Source organism: Pan troglodytes, chromosome 21, assembly GCF_028858775.2.
Source record: "Pan troglodytes isolate AG18354 chromosome 21, NHGRI_mPanTro3-v2.0_pri, whole genome shotgun sequence".
Classification (NCBI taxonomy): Eukaryota; Metazoa; Chordata; class Mammalia; order Primates; family Hominidae; genus Pan; species Pan troglodytes.
In genome coordinates this window covers 8,612,362-8,632,618 of record NC_072419.2, presented here as the reverse complement: position 1 = coordinate 8,632,618, position 20,257 = coordinate 8,612,362, and the positions used below count along the sequence as shown (strand labels likewise).

The 20,257-nt window shown below is 49.1% G+C and overlaps 1 protein-coding gene across 3 annotated transcripts; it reads left to right on the top strand.

The window, feature by feature from the left end:
- The first annotated feature begins 330 nt into the window (after positions 1 to 330).
- On the top strand, positions 331 to 19,052 carry PDYN (prodynorphin). 3 transcript variants are annotated; one of them, XM_016937317.4, is made up of 4 exons: positions 331 to 354; positions 5,177 to 5,236; positions 14,722 to 14,869; positions 16,849 to 19,052. In XM_016937317.4, exons 3-4 carry the CDS (start codon positions 14,741 to 14,743, stop codon positions 17,482 to 17,484), a joined length of 765 nt encoding a protein of 254 aa, XP_016792806.1. In that variant the 5' UTR covers positions 331 to 354; positions 5,177 to 5,236; positions 14,722 to 14,740; the 3' UTR covers positions 17,485 to 19,052. The 3 variants fall into 3 exon arrangements, with proteins under 3 accessions (XP_016792806.1, XP_009434974.1, XP_001155165.1); XM_009436699.5 differs by lacking the exon at positions 331 to 354 and adding an exon at positions 3,598 to 3,916 and having other exon boundaries at positions 14,725 to 14,869; XM_001155165.7 differs by lacking the exon at positions 331 to 354 and adding an exon at positions 3,769 to 3,916.
- The last annotated feature ends 1,205 nt before the right edge of the window (positions 19,053 to 20,257 follow it).

Below are 20,257 nucleotides of genomic sequence, written 5' to 3'. Positions count from 1 at the left end.
GCCCTAAGGGCTCAGCACTGAGAATGGCACATTGGGATGTTTCAATACAGAAATATAGAAGAAAAGGAAGAGGAAGAGGAAGAAGAAGAGAAAGAGAGAGAAAGAGAGAGAGAGATGATGAGCACAGCTCCTCACTCCCTCTTGCAGCAGCGAGGCACAAACACGACGGCTGGGGCAGTGGGAGTCTCTCACGCCTTTGCCCACCCGGCCCCGGTGTGGACATCCATGCTGGACACACGGCAGCATGAAAAGTGATTTGGGAGACTTGATGCTGACCACAGGACCGGAACTTCATCCCACTGAGGTCCTCCTGAGTGATCCATGTTGCCTGCCGCCACTTTTCCAGGCCGACAGGTGAGTAAAGAACGCACACAGAGCTCGGAGCATGAAGCAGAACAGGGAGGAGAAGCCCAGACGCAGCTCAGCTCCTGGCTCAGAGCAGCTCCTGGCTGGGGCACATGCCTGGAGTCGGATTGCCTGGGATCAGGCTGTGCTCTGCCACTTTCTACCTGTGTGCCTTTGTGCGAGTGACTTAACTTCTCCCAGCCTCTGTTTCCTTCTCTGTAAGGTGGGGGCAGGAATTGCATCTAATGGCAGAATGGTGGGGAGAATCAGGTGTTGATTGGTGTCAAGGGTTTACAATGGGGCCTGGTAGCAGACAGCCCTTCAGAAATGCTGGTTTTGTTTCTTAACTTTTCTGTCTTCCAGCCTGTGCTTCCTGAATCCTACCTAATGGAATGATTTGAGGACTGGTTGTTTTAAATATTTCCTTTTCTTTATTCTTTGCCTTTTGCCCACCTCGAGATCTGCAGTAGAGACTGGTCATGCACGGAGGGTGTGCAGGGAAGGGAGCATTCTAGAGCTTTGGAATGAGCCCTGACATCTGTATAAAAGCTAGCAGCATCCTCCTGTCTTCAGAAGATGACTCAGGTGCTCAGAGAGGCGAAGTATCCATCAGTTGTCACACAGTGAGGAAGCAGTGGCGTCGGGATCTAAGCCGAAGTGAGCCTGACTGAGCCATGGTACCCACCCCCGGGACTGCTGCCCACAGGGCCAGCACCATGATTGGTGCATCACTGAGCCCAGGAGAAGGTGAGCTTTATGGCAAGGTTCTCCAGGACTAAGGGGGAAGGCTGCTCCTGGCCTTCTACGTGTGTGTGTGTGTGTGTGTGTGTGTGTGTGTGTGTGTGTGTAAAGGAGGCTGCGGAAGGAGAGGAAAAGCAAATGCAGGAACTATTTGCTCTTGAGGCAACAGTAGACTCAGGGGGTGAAGGATATCAGACATCAATGGCTTAATGAGGATTATCCATGAGTGTCTCTACTCTCACTGCCCCAACTTCCCTCTGGTGAATAACAGTCAGGAGAGGCCCCTGTCCTCTGCTCTTCCAGTGCTTGCTGACTTCCAGCCACGGGAGCCATTGTACTCCCTCTCTAAGAGTCTCTGTGTATTCGAAGGTTATTACCAAGAGCTTATAGAGGCAGAGGTTAGGAGGAGAAGGAGGAAATGAAAAATGAGGAAAGAGAGCAGCTGGAGTGAGGCTTTGGCCTTGGGGATGAAGAAGACGCTCACTCCTGGGCTCCCAGATTCCCAGGGTGGCAATGAATAGACTCCACTCATGTCCTCTGGCCACCATGCAAGAAGCCAGCCTGAGATGTGGCCAAGTGCTTGGTGACCCTGCGCACTGGCTATCACCAACTGGACAGGGGCTTCCACATAGGGCACCAGGAGTCGCTTGCACCCGCCAGTCAGACCCCTTGTGCTGCCTCGGGAAGAGGAGACAGGGAGGAGAAGGAAAGTGAGGCTGTGGGTCCAGAGGGGAGTGTGGTGGGGCTGCAGCTTCAGGATCTGAGGGATGGGTCTCGGTTCTTCCTCCCTCCCTGGGTGGCTGGGGCCTCTCTGAACTTCTGCTGCCTTCTCCATCTGAGGACGCATTGTGAGATCCACGCCACAGGTTTTCTTGTTGTGAGGATGTGATGGAATGTGGAAATGTCTGAGGCATAATAGGTGTTCAGCAAACAGCCCCTTCTACCCTCCTCCTCATGTGAGAGTTTAATGAGCCAGGTGCAGGGAAAGGAGGATGCCCAGGAGAACCGGCTGCATCAAAGCTGGAGTGATGTGGTTTATCAGGAATGATGGGAGCAGAACATTCGCTCCGTACTGGCTGCTTTAAGTGCTATTGACACATCCTCCTTTCACCCTCACAAGAGCCCAAGAGCCCCATGATACTGTTGTCCCCACTGTACAGATGAGCAATTAGAGGTTGAAGTTGGCAGCTTATCCAAGGTCTCTCCGATGGTGAGTGGCAGACCTGAGAGTCAAACTCACATCTTAAATGTCATTAAGCACAGCCTGTGTATGGAGAGGCTGAGTCCCAGAGAAGAAAACTGACCCCACCCCTCAGTGTGGGCAGATTCAAGCCTGGGGAGAGGCAAGGGAGGGAGCAGAAACTTGGAGGATAGATCAACCTGACTTTAGATTCTAGCTGGATGACTTACTTGCTGTGTGTCTTTAGGCAAGTTTCTCAGCTCTCAAACCTCTGTTTTCTCATCTGCAAGATGGGGATAATATTAACCAACTGGCTAGGTCATGAGGATTAAATCTGACAACTCTACCTAACTGCCTGGTGCAGCCAGGTGCCCACAAAATGGGCGGCCCTGCTAGACTTCTGAAATAGTTGTGCCTCCCACCACAAACTGTCTGCTATTGACTGACAAGAGAAGCATGTTCTCTTCCAAACTCAAAGACCCCTATGTTCTGGAAGGTCTCTGCAGCAATGAAGAGTGCCACCTTCAAGCTGCTGCTGGTCCAGGCCAAGGGTATATTGAGGTGGGTCCATCCCTCACCCAGAGTGTGTGCTGAGGCATATTGCAGCCCATATTTTGAGGGGTTTTTCCTGCTATTCATTTTGTGTTGCCGCCAGAGAAAACTAAACTGCAGCTCCTGGCTGTCGGGGAAGAGCTGTGCTTCTGCCAGGGCTAGTGTGCCTGGCACCAGCTCAGGCATGTACCAGAGCCGAATGCCGTTTGCAGGCAAATGTACACACAAAAAGATTCCAGCACACGCGTGCACCAGCCAACACAGAGTTGCCACGGCACACAACAGCGGGCCATGCACGTGCCTGCTGACTCGGCTGTCATCTCCCGACTCCCTTCCGTGATCAGAAGACTGTCTCAGCCTCTGTCTGTCTCCACGTCTGTCTGTCTGTGGATCAGTGTGTTTTGAGTCTGACAGTCTTCCTGGCTGGTTTCCTTTTTTCTTGCTCTGTCCCTCTCTCCTTGTGTTTCTACCCATCTCCCTATCTCTGCCACTCTCTGTCTCTGTTTTTCTTTCTCTTTCTCCCCTCCTTTGTATCACTCCCTAGGTCCGACATTGCCTCTTTCTCGATTTCCGATTCTGTTTTTCTCTCTGAGTCTCTCTCTCTCTCTTTCTCTAACTCTTCTGTCTCTGTCCTCCCCTGTCTTCTTTTTCCTGTGACACTCTCCTGGAAACGCATCAAAAACTGAAGTGGCCGGATTTCAAGTGACAAACAGCACTACACCCAGAATCCGCCCCCTCCCCAACACGGCTGCCTTCCTCCTCCACATCCCTGTCACGAAGAGAAGCCTATTGTGTCGGGCCCAGGGAGTTCGAGTTGAAGGGCCTGGGGGTCTGCGCTCTGACTGCTCTCAGCCACTTCCCCATTGGCTCCCAGCAGCCTGTGCTCAGCAAGGGCTGAGCGACAGGGGAGGCTCTCGTCCATAAAAGGGGGGAAGAGGCACCAGAACTGCCATTTGAAGGGGCTTTGGTGGTGTTCACAGCTGCCTCTTTGGCACCTCCTCCCAAGCCGGAGTCAGGGAGGCCCCTGAGCCTTGGACCAGCCACTGCCACCTCCGACCTGCTCGGCCAGAAGCTGCCCAGGGACAAAGCAGAGTGCAGGTAACATCCAGAGGGGGCACTGGAATTCTATCGCTTGGTTTTATTTGCTTATTCCTGGTCCTCTGGACCTAGAGATGGTGGGAGCTCGGGCTGGGGATTTTAGGTTTGGGTCTGATTATCTAGCAAAGGTGGTTACAGTTAGGAGGCTAGTTCACAAAAGCCAGACCAGTGAGAGACTGCTCTTTGGACTCTCCCTTTCTGCAGGGTCCTGGCTTAAACAGGTGGTAAGCTCTCTCCCAAGAGGACCACCCTTTGGCTTTAGCTCCAGGGTCTTCTCCTTGCAGCCTCCCACACAGCAGTTCCCATGCCATTCCCAGGGTCTGGGGAAAATGGGACACCCTGGATGGGAGAAGTGAGAGGTTTCACTAATCAGGGCGATTTTAAAGGTCAATGAGTCTCACTGGACTTAGAGAACAACAGTTTGGGGACATTAATGAGATCCAAGGCTCTGGCATTTATCACATAACAGGTACATCAATGTACGGCCAGCTTCGGCCTTTTCATTCTTTTCGGATTGTGTTTAATTGCTGACAGGGTGCTGGTTTGAGTGGCTTCTTTTGATGGAATTTGATACAGGTTGAAGTTTGGGGATGTTTTGTTGGAAGGGAATGGGAAAAGGGAGTGACAACAAGCCAGGAGGCCCAGGCTTAGCAGGCATTTTCTTGTACATTTTACTTGGAAAGGACTTGTTGCTCTCCTATTAACTACAGCCAGAGGAGTCTAAGGCCAGGAGGAGGCTCAAAGGGAAAGCCATTTGCTCACTGGTCCAGAGACCCGTATTCAGAAAAGTACCAAGTCTCAAAGTTTGATTCTAGCAAAAAGCTGATGAGTTTCAGGAAAAAAAAAAAAAAGCCTGCTGACTACTCCAAGGTTGAAGAGTAAATTCTGCAACTGCTTACTTTTTCCTGGGTATCAAGAATCCCTCCAAGCTCTACAAACATTACTTAATTAAGTCTCCAGTCTTCCCAGGGGAAACAAGCTCTTTTGATTATTGGATCTGATTTCAATTCCCCTCCCACAGACTGAAAGTCTTCATTATCATCTTTCTTCCAAGGGTTGCTGAAATATACAAGGCTTGCCTTTCTAACTTGACAGGCATCCCAGTCGAGATCCATTGCAAAGCGTTGCAGAATGTCGGTCCTCTTCTGTTCTTTCTCACCGCAGGCCTCACTCCCACCCCTCTGTGGCACCTTCCTTCTCTTTTCCCTCCTCTTCTCCCCCCCAGTCCCACCACACCTTGCCTTTGTTCTATTTTTGCAGGTCATTTATCTTCAGGCTTTGAGATCTGCGTGGGGGGAGCTGTTGCAGCAGCCCAAGCCGGTGAGTTATGCTGCCTGGGGGTGGTTTGCGTTCACTGACGGGATCTCAAGCCCACTGCTTTGCCCCAGCTGAGCTAGAGGTGTGATAGGTGGCAGGCAAACCCTATGCCTCTGTTGGCAGCTGGGAGGGGGATGTCACACTGGTTCCCAAGGCTATGTGGCGGAAGGCAGCACATTTTAAGGGAGCAGGCGAAGGGATCAGCTCTGGGGCTATTTGAGAGAGTTGCGATCTTAAAACACGTGGAAGGAGTTAAGGTTTCTTGAAGTAACTCCTGGGAGGCAGGAATTTTCCATCTGTCATCTACACGTGTGTCTCACAACACCTGAAACAGTGCTGGGCTGAAATCCCAGATCCTACCACTCACTTACTGTGTGACTTTGGAACAGTAGAAGTCCCTCTCTGAGTCATACTTTCCTTACCTGTATGATGAGAATAATAATAATATTCACCTCCTAAGGTTATTGCAAGCCTCCAACGGGATATAGCAAAATGCCTGGCATTCAGTAGGTGCTCAATAAATACTGGCATGACTGCTCAGATTTTCACTGTTCCGAAGTGGTGAGGTTGGACCTTTCTCTCCATCGATTATCATATCGCTGATCATCCCACTCCATCATGCTGTGTGCTATGTCCAGGAAGTATGATCTAATGTCTAATATTTTCATTTGAGGGGCTGGTGCTCCTTTCCCCTCCCCATCCCAGCAGAAGACTTTTTATTTCATCTGCTGCATCAGGATCATGAAGTCTCTTTTTGATCGATACTCCCTAAATCCACGTCCCACTACCCACCTCCTTGGGTCATTCCTGCACAATTGTCGTATTTATTAGATCTCTTCCATCATTGTAAGAGAGATCAATAGTTACTGGTTCGATTTCAATGCATGCCTGAGAAAGTGTGGTTACACAGCTGATTTCTCTCACTGTATTCACTCATCTCAGCCCATGAATGCTGGCTAATCTTGCTGGGTCTGACAAAGTGATAAACCTGTTTCACTGAGACAGAGCTGGCCACTGTGGTAGGCAGTAAACATCGGCTGGAGACACCCAGGTAAGCCCCAGGATCAGACCCTCGAAATGGACTGGGGTCTGTCAGTGCTGTGAAGCGCACCCTCATCAGTCCCTCCCAGGCTGGATCCAGACTGATGCTCCTGGCAGGAGGACGATGGCCCAGGTCCATGAGGCACATGGCTTGGCTCAGGGGGCTCCTCCGAGTCCATCCAGGTCATCCCACTGGCCAGAGCGGCTGGCCACAAGCCACAGACATATGCACCGAGGCAATTTGTTGATGCATTGGCTTGAACTGCCATTTGGTCCCTGTCCTATTCCTGGACAATTTGATTTAACTTGACAGCGGTTTACTGAGCAGTTATTATGTGGCAGGGTCTCTTGCCCACGGGTCCCTAGGAACAAAGGGCAGACTCAGAGAGCAGCAGGAGGGAGAGAATTGGTGTTTGTGATTCACACGGTAGGTCAGCATCCTGAATCAAAATCTACTCTCCCTCCCCACTTCTCTCTCTCTTATTGTGTTCACTTCCCTTCCCTTTTTTCCCTCTTCTTCCCCTCCTCCTCACCCCCTTCCCTTCTATTCCCATTTGTCCTCTCCCCATCTCTATGTCTCATCTTGTTTTTTCTTCCCATATGGTCCTCCACCTCTCTCTGCTTTTTCTCGGTGTCTCGGTCTCTTTTTCTGTGTGTGCAGTTCTCACCTCTGCCATTCTTTTGGGCCCCTGTCTTTTTCTTTGTGTCTATATCTCTAACTCTCTCTTTTTACATCTCTCTCTCTATGTCTCTTCATCTCCATATCTCTCTAGCTTATCCTCTTTTTGCCTTTCTCCCCATCCCTTAATTGCACCAGATAACAAAAAGGGTGGCGGTTCCATCCAAACCTTGCTCTTGAAAACCGTTCTGTTAAATATGCAGTGAATGATCCCACCAGGACCACTGCCTGCAAGGCCGTCTTTCCCTCTGGTCTCTGCACAGCAAATGCAGCCGACCACCAAACGGGACCCTCATCCGATTCTGTGCTTTGATCTTTGCCAGGCTAAAGTGTGGGTTTACTTTCTGTTCAGAACCCGAGCCTCCTTCCCATTGATCATTCGTCTTTTGTTACGATGCTAACACCTAACAAGGGGCACCGCTTTTCCGGGTTCAGGGGCTCCCTTTGCCAACCACCTGGAGACCCACAAGGGTGAACTTTACACTTTTGAGTGTGGGGTAAAAGCTCCTGAAATGGTTTCAACGTCAGGAATGTGAGAGTTTGGGAGGTTATCCGAAAGACACTTGATACATATTTAGGCCTCAGGATGGTTTGTGGCGTGGTCAGCAGACTGACTCTGAAATCTTATTCTGCTGTTTCCTTGCTTCTTGGTCTTGGCCCAGTCTTTTAGACTCCGAGCCTCTGTTTTCCCCATCTGGAAATGGAACTAATAGTTCCCAACCCACTGGATTCTCTTCAAGAGAAGAGAGAAATAATTGAAATAAAGTGGACAGCAAAGAGCTTGTCCCTTCTCATAGCTACACCCTAAATGAGGAATGCGATGGACTTAGAGAATTCCAACTCTGCCATGCTCTGTGACCACGGAGAGGCACTTTGTCACTTGATCCTCACCTTCCCATCTGGATCCCAAGCTGTAATATTAGCCCCTGCCCCGTAGGGTCCACGGGAGGCACCTGGAGTGCATGGGGCAGGTGCAGAACAGCGTCTCAGTCCTTGCTGGCTGTTAGGATGGTTGTCATTGCAGGGTCATTGAAACAATGGCATCTCTTTAGTGGGAGTCACGGTTCGGGTGTGGGAGGCTGGAGTTCTGTCTCCATTTCCCTCGTGACTCATGATATGACCTTAAACAAGTGACTTCATTTCTACCTTTTCCCATTTCCTCTTTCATCAAATAGGGGTAATCATATGCACTAAAGTGCTCAGAGAGATCATTGCAATGTTAAATCAAGCCATTATTATTCCATGCTGGCTTTTTAAATAAAAACGCTCGCGGCTCCTCTGAGCCCTCAGCTGACTACAATATAGAAATATCATCGAGAAGCCAAGATGTCAAAAAGATCATTCCCTTTCAAGGAACTCTGGGCCCTGGGTGAAAAGAGGGTCTACTTTGTGCTGGCCCTTTAAGCAGTGCTGTCTCAGTGCAGGAAGATGATACACCCCAATAACAGATGAGAAGACTGAGGCTTGTGGAGGAGGTGGCACCAAATGACCGCAGAGCCCATGTCTTTCCCTCTCAAGGAAAAGGTAAATCCCAAGGCAAGCCTCCCCAGGTCCTCTCAGTATTTGCCAGGAGAGCAGCCCAGGCAACTAGAAAGGGCTCAGGGCTGAAGAATGGGGCCAGTTTCTTCCTGCCTCTTCCATCGGGAAACCCACCTGACCTCCTGGTAAGAGATCCATCCACTAGCAAGGCATAAAAAATGTTTTATTATTTGAGAATATGTTCAAGTGCCTGAGGACTCAAGAAAATTAGCTTAAAAACTATTAGAATCATAAAATGTTTATAAAACCAGTCAAAGTACGGTCAGCAAACCTTGTCTGTAAAGGACCAGAGAGTAAATATTTTGGGCTTTCTTGGCCCTACAGTCTCTGTTTCAGCAATTAACTCAGCTTTTGCAGCATGAAAACAACCACAGACATAGATGCAAACAAAGGGATATGGGTGTTGTATTAGCCAAGGTTCTCCAGGGAGGCAGAGCCAACGAGGTGTGCCTATCTGCAGAAAGAGATTTACGTAAGGAATTGGCTCATGTGATTAGGGAGGCTGGTGAGTCTGAAACAACCCCACCTGTTAGGGGAGAATCACCCCACTACCCCATCAGCCCCTCTTTCCCCTACTGGGCTATTACAAAGCACCCGAGGTAGTGGCTGAGAAAAAGCTTCACAAACTGCCAAGTGCAAAGGACTTTTCCTTGTGCGGCCTCCGGGTCCTTGGCCAAGTCTGTGAAAGAAGACCATGCAGGCCCTCCCTCAGGGTCAGATACTGACGTCATGCCTCCCGCTTACCAAGGGGGCTTGCTTCCCACTTCTCATCCCGATGATCGGCAAAGTTCCTTTCCTCCTTGGCCCATCCCTAATCAGACATGATAGGCAGGCAGGGCTCTCTCTTATGTGTGACTTCCCAGCTCCATTCCTTGGCAAATCCCCATCAGAAAGGTCGAAATGCTTCCCCCGGGGCCCATCTGACATTGTTCAGTAATGTATTTATCCTATAAAAGGAAGGAAATAGGATCACCTATGAAATTGTGAGGGCCAATGTGTCTCTACTAGGATCCCCTTTTAACCCAGAGGGATCTGAACAGGATCCCAACTCCCCCATTCATAACTCCAGGTGAACTTGGATGAGCAAGTTCCCCTTTCTCAGCCTCAGTCTGGCCCTCTGTAAAATGGATATTAAAAAAAAAAAAAACATGCACCTCTGGGGTTGCTGTGAGGATTGGAGCTAATATGTACAAAGCAGTAATGCACAGCCTGGCACCCAGTAGGCTCCTGAGAATCAGTGGCTGTTGCTGGGTTGACAGGATCATGGATGAAGGGCATTCAGCCCAGACCAACACCCAGCAGGCCCTCCGTCCACGGCAGTGAGTCATGCAGCAGCATTTTTTGTTTCTGCAGTGTGCCAAGCTCTTTATGATCTCTCCTTTTTGCCCTCTTCTTTTCCTATACCCTACTGCTCAAGTAAGACTAGACTGGAGTCTTCATACTCCCCTCTCCAAAGCACCTACTATGTGCCAGGTGCTTCAAGCACACACTAGGTGCTTCAAATGTGATCATTTATTTAGTTCCTATGCCCACCCTCTGAAGCATTATTATTAGCCCCATTTTGTAGCTGAGAAAACTGAGGCACAGTAAAGCTAAGTCATTTTCCTAAAGTGGTGGTAAGTGGTGGGCTGAGACCTGAGCCCACTTTACTGACCACTTGGTGATCCTGCTTCGGGGTCAGGAAAGAATTTGAGGTCCTACCTCTCCTTTCTCACCAGCTGTGTCCCTTCCACCCCATGCTGCTTCTCCGAGTTAGAGTGGGTAATTCAGGGGCTGCAGACTCATTTGTCTGTCAGGCAGTCGGCAGTGAGGGAAGCCCCGGGTGGTTCCGCGGGTGGCGATGGGCAGTACGGCTCTTCCTCTGTGACTGTTGCCATATTGGAATACAGGCTCAATGTCCCCAGGCCTTTTGTTTTTTCAAGACAAATTGAAAATTGAGATTTTTTTAATGTAAAAATTTCCTAATTTAAAAATATTGCCTGTTTATTTTCATAACTAATCGGTGTGCAGCTCCTGCTCTCATTCTAGCCCTGTATGAGGTACTGGGACACCATTTATTCATTCATTCATCAATCACTCAAACTTCCTTAGTCTTCCAGTCACATTTAGATCAAATGCAAACTCTCCCTTGGCCTATGACAGCCGGCATTATCCATCCTCTGCCCACCTCTTTGCTTTTCCACCCCAGTCTCTCCCTTATGTCCCTTCCTGCAACCTGGCCTCTTTGTCATCCTGAAGCACAACACACTCGCACCTCAGCGACCCCCCTACCTGCCCATAAGGGACTCAGACAGGTAAGTGGTAATTTTGTGATGGAGCCAGCATAGGAGGCTGTGGGAGCTCAAAGGAGGGAACTAATCCAGACAGACTTCCTGGAAGAGGCAACTGAGGCTGAGTTTTGAATAATGAGTAAGAATTAGCCAGGTCAAAGTGTGATGGGAGTGGATGAGTGGGTTGAGAAAGATGTTCCTGTCAGAGGAAACCCTTTGTGCAAAGGCTTGGAGGGTGGGGTGTGTGGAGCATTTGTTTTGAAATTGCAGGTGGTTTGGTCAAGCCCAGGATGGGCAGAACTCACATCCAATCTGTCAGGGTGCTGTGTACTTGCTGGGATAGCTTGGACAGACTATATGTTCTTTCTGTGTCTCCATTTTCTCATCCGTGAATGGGGAGAATATTAGTCCCAGTCTTATGGAGTTGTCAGAAGGACCCCCTTACAATAAGACACACAGAGTTCTGAGCACAGGGGCAGGCACACAGGGAGCACTAGCAAATGTGAGCTGTTGGTATTAGGAGAGCCCGGGGCTGCTAGGTGACGGGGACAATCTTCCTCTGGAAGCCAGTGGACACAGGGCAGAGGTGCAGTCAGATCTGCATTTCAGAAGGGTCCTCCAGCTGCTGCGTGGAAAGTGTCTAGGAGGGAAAGATTGGAGGCTACTCCAGAACCAGGGGAGGGTCCACCTGGAGGGAGAAGCTGGAGGCTGGAGATGAGAGGACTGAAGGGGCCTGGGCAGTACACAGCGGTTACGAAGGTAGCTCTGGAGCCAGACAGCCTGGTACGAATCCCAGCTTTGCCACTTACTCACTGTAGAATCTTGGCAGGCTCTAGAATCTTAACTCAGTTTCCTCATCTGTAAAGTGGGCATGGCAACAGCACCGATGCTGCAGAGTTTCTGTGAATATGTATGAGTTAATCCATGAGAACTGCTCAGAACATCGTGAGTACCTCATTACCTTCAGATCAACCAGAATTATCATTCAATATAAAGTTAATGGATGAAAGACAAGGATGCCAACGCTGTTTTTGCCTGAGATAAAGAGATCTTAACGTGAGTCCCCTACCTTAGCAGCTAAGCTGTGTGGGAAGCCTTCAGCCAGGAGTTAGATGGTGTGGTAGGCGCCCCCTCCCCAGTAGGTTAATTCACTGCTGATCTTCTAACAGGCCAGCCCAGCCATGGCTGATATCAGAGAAAACATGAGCTGCCCGCTTTGCACGGCTCACTGGTGGGGAACTGTAATCCACTCCGCAGCTGACAGACTCAAGGGGAAGAGAAAGACACAGGAGGGACATAAGTCCGCGTCCCTGACTTTTCCACTGAGCCTCCCTGGTTCAGGGGAGCAGACCTTGCCAGAGCCTCAAGCAAGGCACATGGGCCTGAGCTTGTGCCTTGAATTGCTGTGTGACCTCAGGAGATTTACTAAGCCTCTCTGAGCACCAGTTTTCTTGTCTATAAAGTGGGGCTAGTGATACCCACCTCTCACAGTTTGTGGGTAGGCTGAGTACAATACACAGGTCAAGGGCTTTGTATATAAAGCCCCTTGGATCTCACGGAGGGTGCAGCTGCCACTGAATTGAAGTTGCTCTAGAAATTGTAGTCATTAAGTGTAGGGGGTCAAACAGAACAGGCCTTGCACCCCAGCTTCACTATTCGAGGTAGAACATGGGCAATTCACCAGACCAGAAGTGCCCACTTCCCTGAAGGAATAAATGAGGTGATGAATTGAAGAGCTTAGAGCAGTAGGGGTCTGATAAATGGCGGCTGGGATCACTATTAGGCATGCTCTGGTGGGAGAGCCTACTGCATGGTTTCACGGGGAGACCCCGCTCTGGCTACAGCGTGGGGTTCTGGGGCCCGTGGAGTGGAAGCTTCAAAACACTCTGAGCACCTGAGCAAACAAGGCAGTTTGCAGGGATGGGGAAGTTGGAGGAAAAGAGGACAGCCATTTCTGAGAGTAAATTGGTGTTGTCAGGTTACAAAGACCATGCTGGGTGAAGCGTGAAGCCCCTGGCCAGGGTGGGGTGGGGTGTCTTAGGGGATCCAGTTGAAAGAACTGTACTGCGCCCTCGTAAATCAAATATCGAGGCCCTGAGTCTTGATATCTGATTTATAAAGGGCTGACTATGAAACAGACAACTTTTTATTTTTATTTATTTATTTATTTTTTTGAGATGGAGTCTCACTGTGTCGCCCAGGCTGGATGGCAGTGGCACAATCTCTGCTCACTGCAACCTCTTCCTCCTGGGTTCAAATGATTCTTCTGCCTCAGCCTCCTGAGTAGATGGGGCTACAGGTACATGCCACTCTTCCCAGCTAATTTTTGTATTTTTAATGGAGATGGGGTTTCACTATGTTGGTCAGGCTGGTCTCGAATTCCTGACCTCAAGTGATCTGCCCGCCTCAGCCTCTCAAAGTGCTGGGATTACAGGTGTAAGCCACCATGCCCTGCAAAACAGACAACTTTTAACCGAGTATTTATGAAGCATTAATTCATCTGCCAAGAATTTATTGAGGACCTGTGATGTGCTGGCCAGGGTTTTAGGAGCTAGTATACAGCAGAGAATAAGACAGGGTCTGTGTCCTCAAGGAGCTAACATTCTACTGGGGAGGCAATAACCACAACATACACACCACCAACAACAACCAAGCATCAAATAGATACGAGACTATGAGGTGGGAGTGTTCTGATGCAAACAAAGGGTGATGTAAGAGAGAGACCAAGGAAGCCTCATTAGACATAGTGATCAGTAAATGCCTCTCTGCCAATGTGACAACTAATTTAATGACAAAGAAGGAGCTAGTGATGTAGAAGTCTGAGGTCAAAATACTGCAGGCAGAAGAACAGAAAGTGCAAAGGCCCTGAGGTAGGAGCAAGCTTATTTGAGGAACAGAGTGATTATTTCAGAGAAAAAGACAAGACGTGGAACCAAATCCTGAAGACTCGCATAGCTAATTACCAAATTAGACTATTTTCATGGAAGAGGCACATGTTGCTGGGAGAATAGAAAGGAGGAGCAGCTCACCTAGCCTAGGCAATCAGGGAGAGCTGCCTGGGTGAAGTAATATCTAATCCAGGACCTAAATGACAGGTAACAGAAGAGGAGATGAAGGGTTCTCCAGGCAGAGGGAACAGCATGTGCAAAGGCCTGGGGGTGGGTCAGAGCCTGATGCATTCATTAAGGGAATTGCAAGAAGCTGATGTGGTTGGAGCCCAGAGCTGAAGTGTGGGATTGTAGGAAAGGGACTGAGGGAGCCCTGACATTTAGGCAGAAGGGCCAGCCTGACCCCACCCAATGGGTCTGTTCACAGAATTGATATTGCCAAGACCGGCATTTCAGGGTAGGAAGGAGGAATCAGAGAAGGAACTGGAGGCAGGCAGGGAGGCCAGCAGGGAGAGGGAGTGAAGGTGGAGCCGTGGCCAAGGTCAGTGACAGTACCAGAGTGGGAGAGAAAAATTCCGAAGCCCTCACACAGCCGAAAGGACTGACATGGGACAGTCTGGGACACAGAGACAAAGACCTCAGAGAACTCAGAAGAGCATTTAGCCAAGTATCTTCTGGCTTGGCGGGTGGCCAAAGTGGGTTTTGAAGTCTGAAAGACCCAGAGCAAGTCGTGGCTTGTCCACTTCCTAGCTGTGTGCAACCACTTCCCAGCTCTGAGCCCATCTGTTGAATCAAACTAGCACAGCCCACATTGAAGAACTATTGTGCAGATTGAAAGTGAACGTGCAGGAAAGCTCTGGGTATACAGTGGGTGCTCACTCCCTTCCTTGACTCTTGGCTTTGGGCCTCTGCTTTACCTCCCTGGGCCTCTGTTTTCTTGACTGTAGAATGGGAATCAGAATGCTTTGCAGTGCTGTGGGCAGGAGTTAAAGAGATGACTTTGTGGGCTCAGAACACAATCTACAGAGTGGTGATCACAGATTTCATTATCTTCTCTTTCTTCCTCCCCAGCAGGAATTGCTGAGACAGGATGGCCTGGCAGGGGCTGGTCCTGGCTGCCTGCCTCCTCGTGTTCCCCTCCGCCACAGCGGACTGCCTGTCGCGGTGCTCCTTGTGTGCTGTAAAGACCCAGGATGGTCCCAAACCTATCAACCCCCTGGTAGGTTTCAGGCAAGGTTCTTCAATGCCCAGGTCCTTGGACCTGTGTGAGGCAGCCCAGAGAGGGGAGGTTGCAGGCCTGGGCAGCTGTGTGCTGTCTTGTAGATCCATCCCACCTGTGCAGGGTGGTGGATGTCCTGCCCTGTAGATGGCCTGGACACCAGGGGCTGCTGTGTCCCCACTCCGGACCTCACCACCATGGGTTCACTTAGGCCAGGACAAGAGACTCAGGTGTCCAGGGAGAGTGATGCCTGGCAACAGGGAGTGTCATTTCTGAGGTGGTGCTGACTTTGGCAGTCAGCAGCTCTAGATTGACTTTTCAGGGCTTCTTTTTCCTGGGCTGATGAGCACCTCCAAATCTAGACAGTTCCATGAGAGGAGCTGTCTCCAACACCCCTAAATGCAAAGATCTGGCTGACAGGATCAAAGCTTCGACCCCTCTCCTGGGCCTCAGCACCTCTTGGCCCTACCTTGTCGGCTTTGCTTTAAGTTCCCCCACATGTCTCTCCCATGACAGCAGAAAGGCTGGAATAGAAGTACCAAGGGCATAGGGACAGAACACAGACTTTGATTCTGTCCCTTTCTAGCTCCATGAACTTGGAACACCCTCTCTGAGCCTCGGTTTCTTCATCTGCAAAATGGAGGTGATTCCATGAGATCGTGAAAGAAGTTATTTATTTATTTACTTTTTCTGAGACAGGGTCTCACTCAGCCCAGACTTGAGTGCAGTGGCATGATGTCGGCTCACTGAGACCTCTGCCTCCTGGGTTCAAATGATTCTCCTGCCTCAGCCTCCCGAGTAGCTGGGACTATGGGCACCCACCACCACACCCGGCTAATTTTTGTATTTTTAGTAGAGACGGGGTTTCACCATGTTGGCCAGGCTGGTGTTAGACTCTTGACCTCAAGTGATTTGCCCACCTCGGCCTCCCAAAGTGCTGGGATTACAGGCATGGGCTATCAAGCCCATGCCAGAAGTTATTAATTAATTAATTAATTATGTTTGTTTGTTTGAGACAGAGTCTTGCTCTGTTGCCCAGGCTGGAGTGCAGTGGCACTATCACAGCTCACTGCAACCTCCGCCTCCTGGGTTCAAGTGATTCTTGTACATCAGCCTCCCAAGTAGCTGAGACTACAGGTGTGCACCACCACACCCAGCTAATTTTTGTATTTTTAGTAGCGATGGGGTTTTGCCATGTCCGCCCGGCTGGTCTCAAACTCCTGGTTTCAAGTGATCCGCCGGCCTTGGTCTCCCAAAGTGCTGGGATTACAGGCATGAGCCACTGCACCTGGCAAAAGAAGTTATTTAATACATAATTCTAGCCACTGAGAGATGCACACAATAGGCCAGGTCCTGCCCATGCCCAATCTCAAAGAGCACCACGTTTAAGCATGAAGACTCATGGCACTGGACGGCCTGGGTTCAAGTTCCATATTCTTTGCTATTGTCATCTTCATCATGATTGAATGCTCCCAATGGCCCTATGAAGTGATGCCATTGCCCCCCACCCCAGGCCTGATGAACCCTCCTGTGTCCTCTCCTGTGTGTTCTCTGCCATGCTGCACTTCTCTGTCCCACTTTACCAAGAGTTAGCAGTGTGCTTCACACCTGCGGAAGCCTGGGAGAGAATCTGTATTTTTAATGGAGATGGGGTTTCCTGTCTGGGAGTCAGACGTGGAGGGGGAAAGGTGAGCACGCAGAACACTACGGGAAGATCTTACTTCCAATTCTGGCAATTGCCACCCGCAGCCATGTGTCCTGGGTCTAAAGCCATTTCACCTCTCCAGGTCTGTCTTCTCTTTCTCACAGGCACAAAGTCCTCTACGTTTATGCACCACCAGTAGTATGAACATGGGTAGCCCAGGGCTTAGCAGTGGCGTTCATTTTGGTTTTCTCAGACACTGGACAGGGGAGCCTGGGGCAGACCAGTGCATGTGTTTTGATCATTTGCCACTGTGGTCTTTTTGGGTCTTTTGCAGATTTGCTCCCTGCAATGCCAGGCTGCCCTGCTGCCCTCTGAGGAATGGGAGAGATGCCAGAGCTTTCTGTCTTTTTTCAGCCCCTCCACCCTTGGGCTCAATGACAAGGAGGACTTGGGGAGCAAGTCGGTTGGGGAAGGGCCCTACAGTGAGCTGGCCAAGCTCTCTGGGTCATTCCTGAAGGAGCTGGAGAAAAGCAAGTTTCTCCCAAGTATCTCAACAAAGGAGAACACTCTGAGCAAGAGCCTGGAGGAGAAGCTCAGGGGTCTCTCTGATGGGTTTGGGGAGGGAGCAGAGTCTGAGCTGATGAGGGATGCCCAGCTGAATGATGGTGCCATGGAGACTGGCACACTCTATCTCGCTGAGGAGGACCCCAAGGAGCAGGTCAAACGCTATGGGGGCTTTTTGCGCAAATACCCCAAGAGGAGCTCAGAGGTGGCTGGGGAGGGGGACGGGGATAGCACGGGCCATGAGGACCTGTACAAACGCTATGGGGGCTTCTTGCGGCGCATTCGTCCCAAGCTGAAGTGGGACAACCAGAAGCGCTATGGCGGTTTTCTCCGGCGCCAGTTCAAGGTGGTGACTCGGTCTCAGGAAGATCCGAATGCTTACTCTGGAGAGCTTTTTGATGCATAAGCACCTCTTTTCATGGAGTAGAGTCAGGAGCAACCCCTGACACCTTTTCAGGTTGGAGTGCATTCATTCATCCTCTTGTATGTGCCCCTTCCCCATGCTCAGCTCAGCATTGTGTACAAAATATCCAAGCCCAGCCTATCTCTCTTCTGCTTGGGAGTATGTTATTTCTCTGGGGTCTGTGATGGGGAAGGGGGGATGTCCCTTCCCCACAATAGGCTTAGTGCTTGGCTCAGACACCTAGACTCTAAAACTACCAGCAGCGGCAGCAGCAGCAGCAGCAGCAGTTTGTGATCTGTCCTTCCAACCTGTTCACGTGACTCCTCAATTCCAGGGAACCAGAGCTATGTGTTCTTTGTACCTGTAGGTCTATGATGTCCAAACTTAACCGATCACATGCCCCTCTTAGAAGAAATATGAGCATGCTCCCTCATGCAGATAGTATACACATCATAAACAAAGAGTAGAACTTTAAAAGAAGGTAAATAATCATACACAGAAATCCTAACATTACATTCCCAAATCTCAAAAGATCTCCTGTGCACCTGACTTTGGAGACGATGCTTTAGGTAAAAAGCTTAAACATTGCCTTATATTGGATCAGGAACCCTTACAGTAGAGGGTCCAGTCTTCTAGTGGGTTTAATGTTTAGTCAGTGTACTCTGAGTCCTCATTGTTCAGAAAAGCACCTCTTGAAGAACTGACTTCCTGAACTCCCAGTCATGTTGGTACCCTGGACAGTGCCCAACTCCTTACAGAAGGGAGTGAAAACCCCTTTCGGAAATGATTGAGAGCAGCCTCTTGAATGCTTAAATGATCAAGGAGGGAGAAAGGCAAACCAATTTGTTCTGTGCAACAAACTCAAAATGTGGACCAGTTCCCTCAGCCCTCATTAAACTAATTAAACTGATGGGTATCATGCTTCTACTCCATGGTGAACTGAAGCAGAGTCAAGCTGATGAAGTTAAGCACAACCATGTTCTTGAGCAGCTGAATTGGCTGCCAAGAGTCCAAGCCATCTGGCCCAACATATGCACTGGGCATTGGGTAAGGGACTCCAGAAGCAGCAGCTAGAAAGAGAAAAAGCCCTCTTCAATCCCCATAATGCTTCTTTCCTCTTAATGTCTCAAAATAAAACCAGAAAGAGGAATAAAATGATTAAGTGCTTGAGGCCAAATGAGTTCCCTTGATTCAAATAACCCTGAATCAGAGGCAGAGACCTCCCGATGTCTTGGTTTCCATCAAAGCCCTCCCTGTCTGTCTGTCTCTCTTTTGCTCTCTCATTCCCAGGCACTCTCTTTTGGTTTGTGGGTCCAGGAGATGAGGCTGGATAGGAGAGGAAACAGGCTTGAGTCTGGATAATTTGTATAAGATGCTGCTGAGCACATCTCTTCATGCGCAGTCCCCAGGTATCTGATGATGTTCTGAAATGGATAGATTGTTTTAGAGTTATTTTGTGTGCTTTTAAAAAATCCCATTTATGCAATTTACTTGGAATTTGCTTAGCCTTTAATAGGCTTGTGTAATTTCCTGCTCCTCCAGTACAATAAATAAAAGAAAGATGCTGATGACTTGGTGTGTGTGTGTGTACGTGCACGTGCACATGTGTGTGAGCCTCAGTCCTCAGAGAGAAAAAAAATTTGCAGAAAAGAGTGCTAGGGAATAAAGAAGAGTTACACACACACACACACACACACACACACACACATTCAGGTTGGAAAACCAAGTGTGGGATAACAGAAAGAGCAAAAACTGTGAAGTGTCACAGCTTTAAATTGGAACATTGGATCTGTGCGACCTTGAGTAAGCCATTTGGCTTCTCTCAGCCTTAGTTCCTGCCTCCATAAAATAAAGACTAATAGTGCCAATTTTGTAGAGTTGCTGTGAGGATTAGATGAGCTCATATATGCAAAGATCCTGGTACACAGTAGGTGCTCAGTAAATGAGTTTTTTTTCCTATGTTGTCTTAAGGGATGGTGACAAAGCTTGAGCATTAAGCAACACAATGAGGAGAGTGGGGAGAGGTGCTGCAGAGGGAGTCTGCATCCCACATAATTCCCATGGGCTGTTTTCTATGCTAGATGACCAGGACAGGAGATAGAGACATGTTCCCAGACAAGGATGAGTGAGTTAGGGATGGAGGATGCTGTAGCCATGGGTGGCATAACATCCTTTACTAAAATGACATTTTGCATTAAATGTTGATGAGATGTCTTTAAATAGGATGAATGTGAGATTTAATGGCTACAGACCTCATGGGTTCCATTTGGACACTGCCTTTCTGAATGACTTCATAGAAAATGCAGAGTGAGGAAGGTCTCATACATTCTCTCATTCATTCAGCAAACTCTTAATTAAAGGTCTACTGTGTTTGGCAGGCCTTTTGCTAGGTGGTGGAAGTACAGAAAAATGAAATGGACAAGATCTCTGCTGTTATGGAACTAACAGTCTAGTAGAGGAGACAAACACATAGACAAAAATATAAGTCAATCATTAAAAATAATGGTAACTGTTGGGAAATAGTTGGGATGTGGAGATAAAGGTTAACAAGGGTAGGGGAGAAACCTCCCTAGTTTATTTAGGAAATCCTTCTCTGAGGACTGTGTCATTCTTGATATTCATAGGATCATCAAAATGGAAGGAACCTAAGGCTTGGGTTCATCTTATCCATCCACCTACCCTGTGCCAAAATTGACACATTGATAGGAAACTTTAATCTGCTTGAATACTTTTGTTGACTAGGATTCCACAACATATTCCTATTCCTCAATTATTC

Coding starts and splice junctions, on each gene's coding strand:
- PDYN (XM_016937317.4), top strand. CDS start 14,741: ATGGCCTGGCAGGGGCTGGTCCTGGCTGCCTGCCTCCTCGTGTTCCCC. Junction 14,870..16,848: donor CCAAACCTATCAACCCCCTG/GTAGGTTTCAGG, acceptor GGTCTTTTGCAG/ATTTGCTCCCTGCAATGCCA.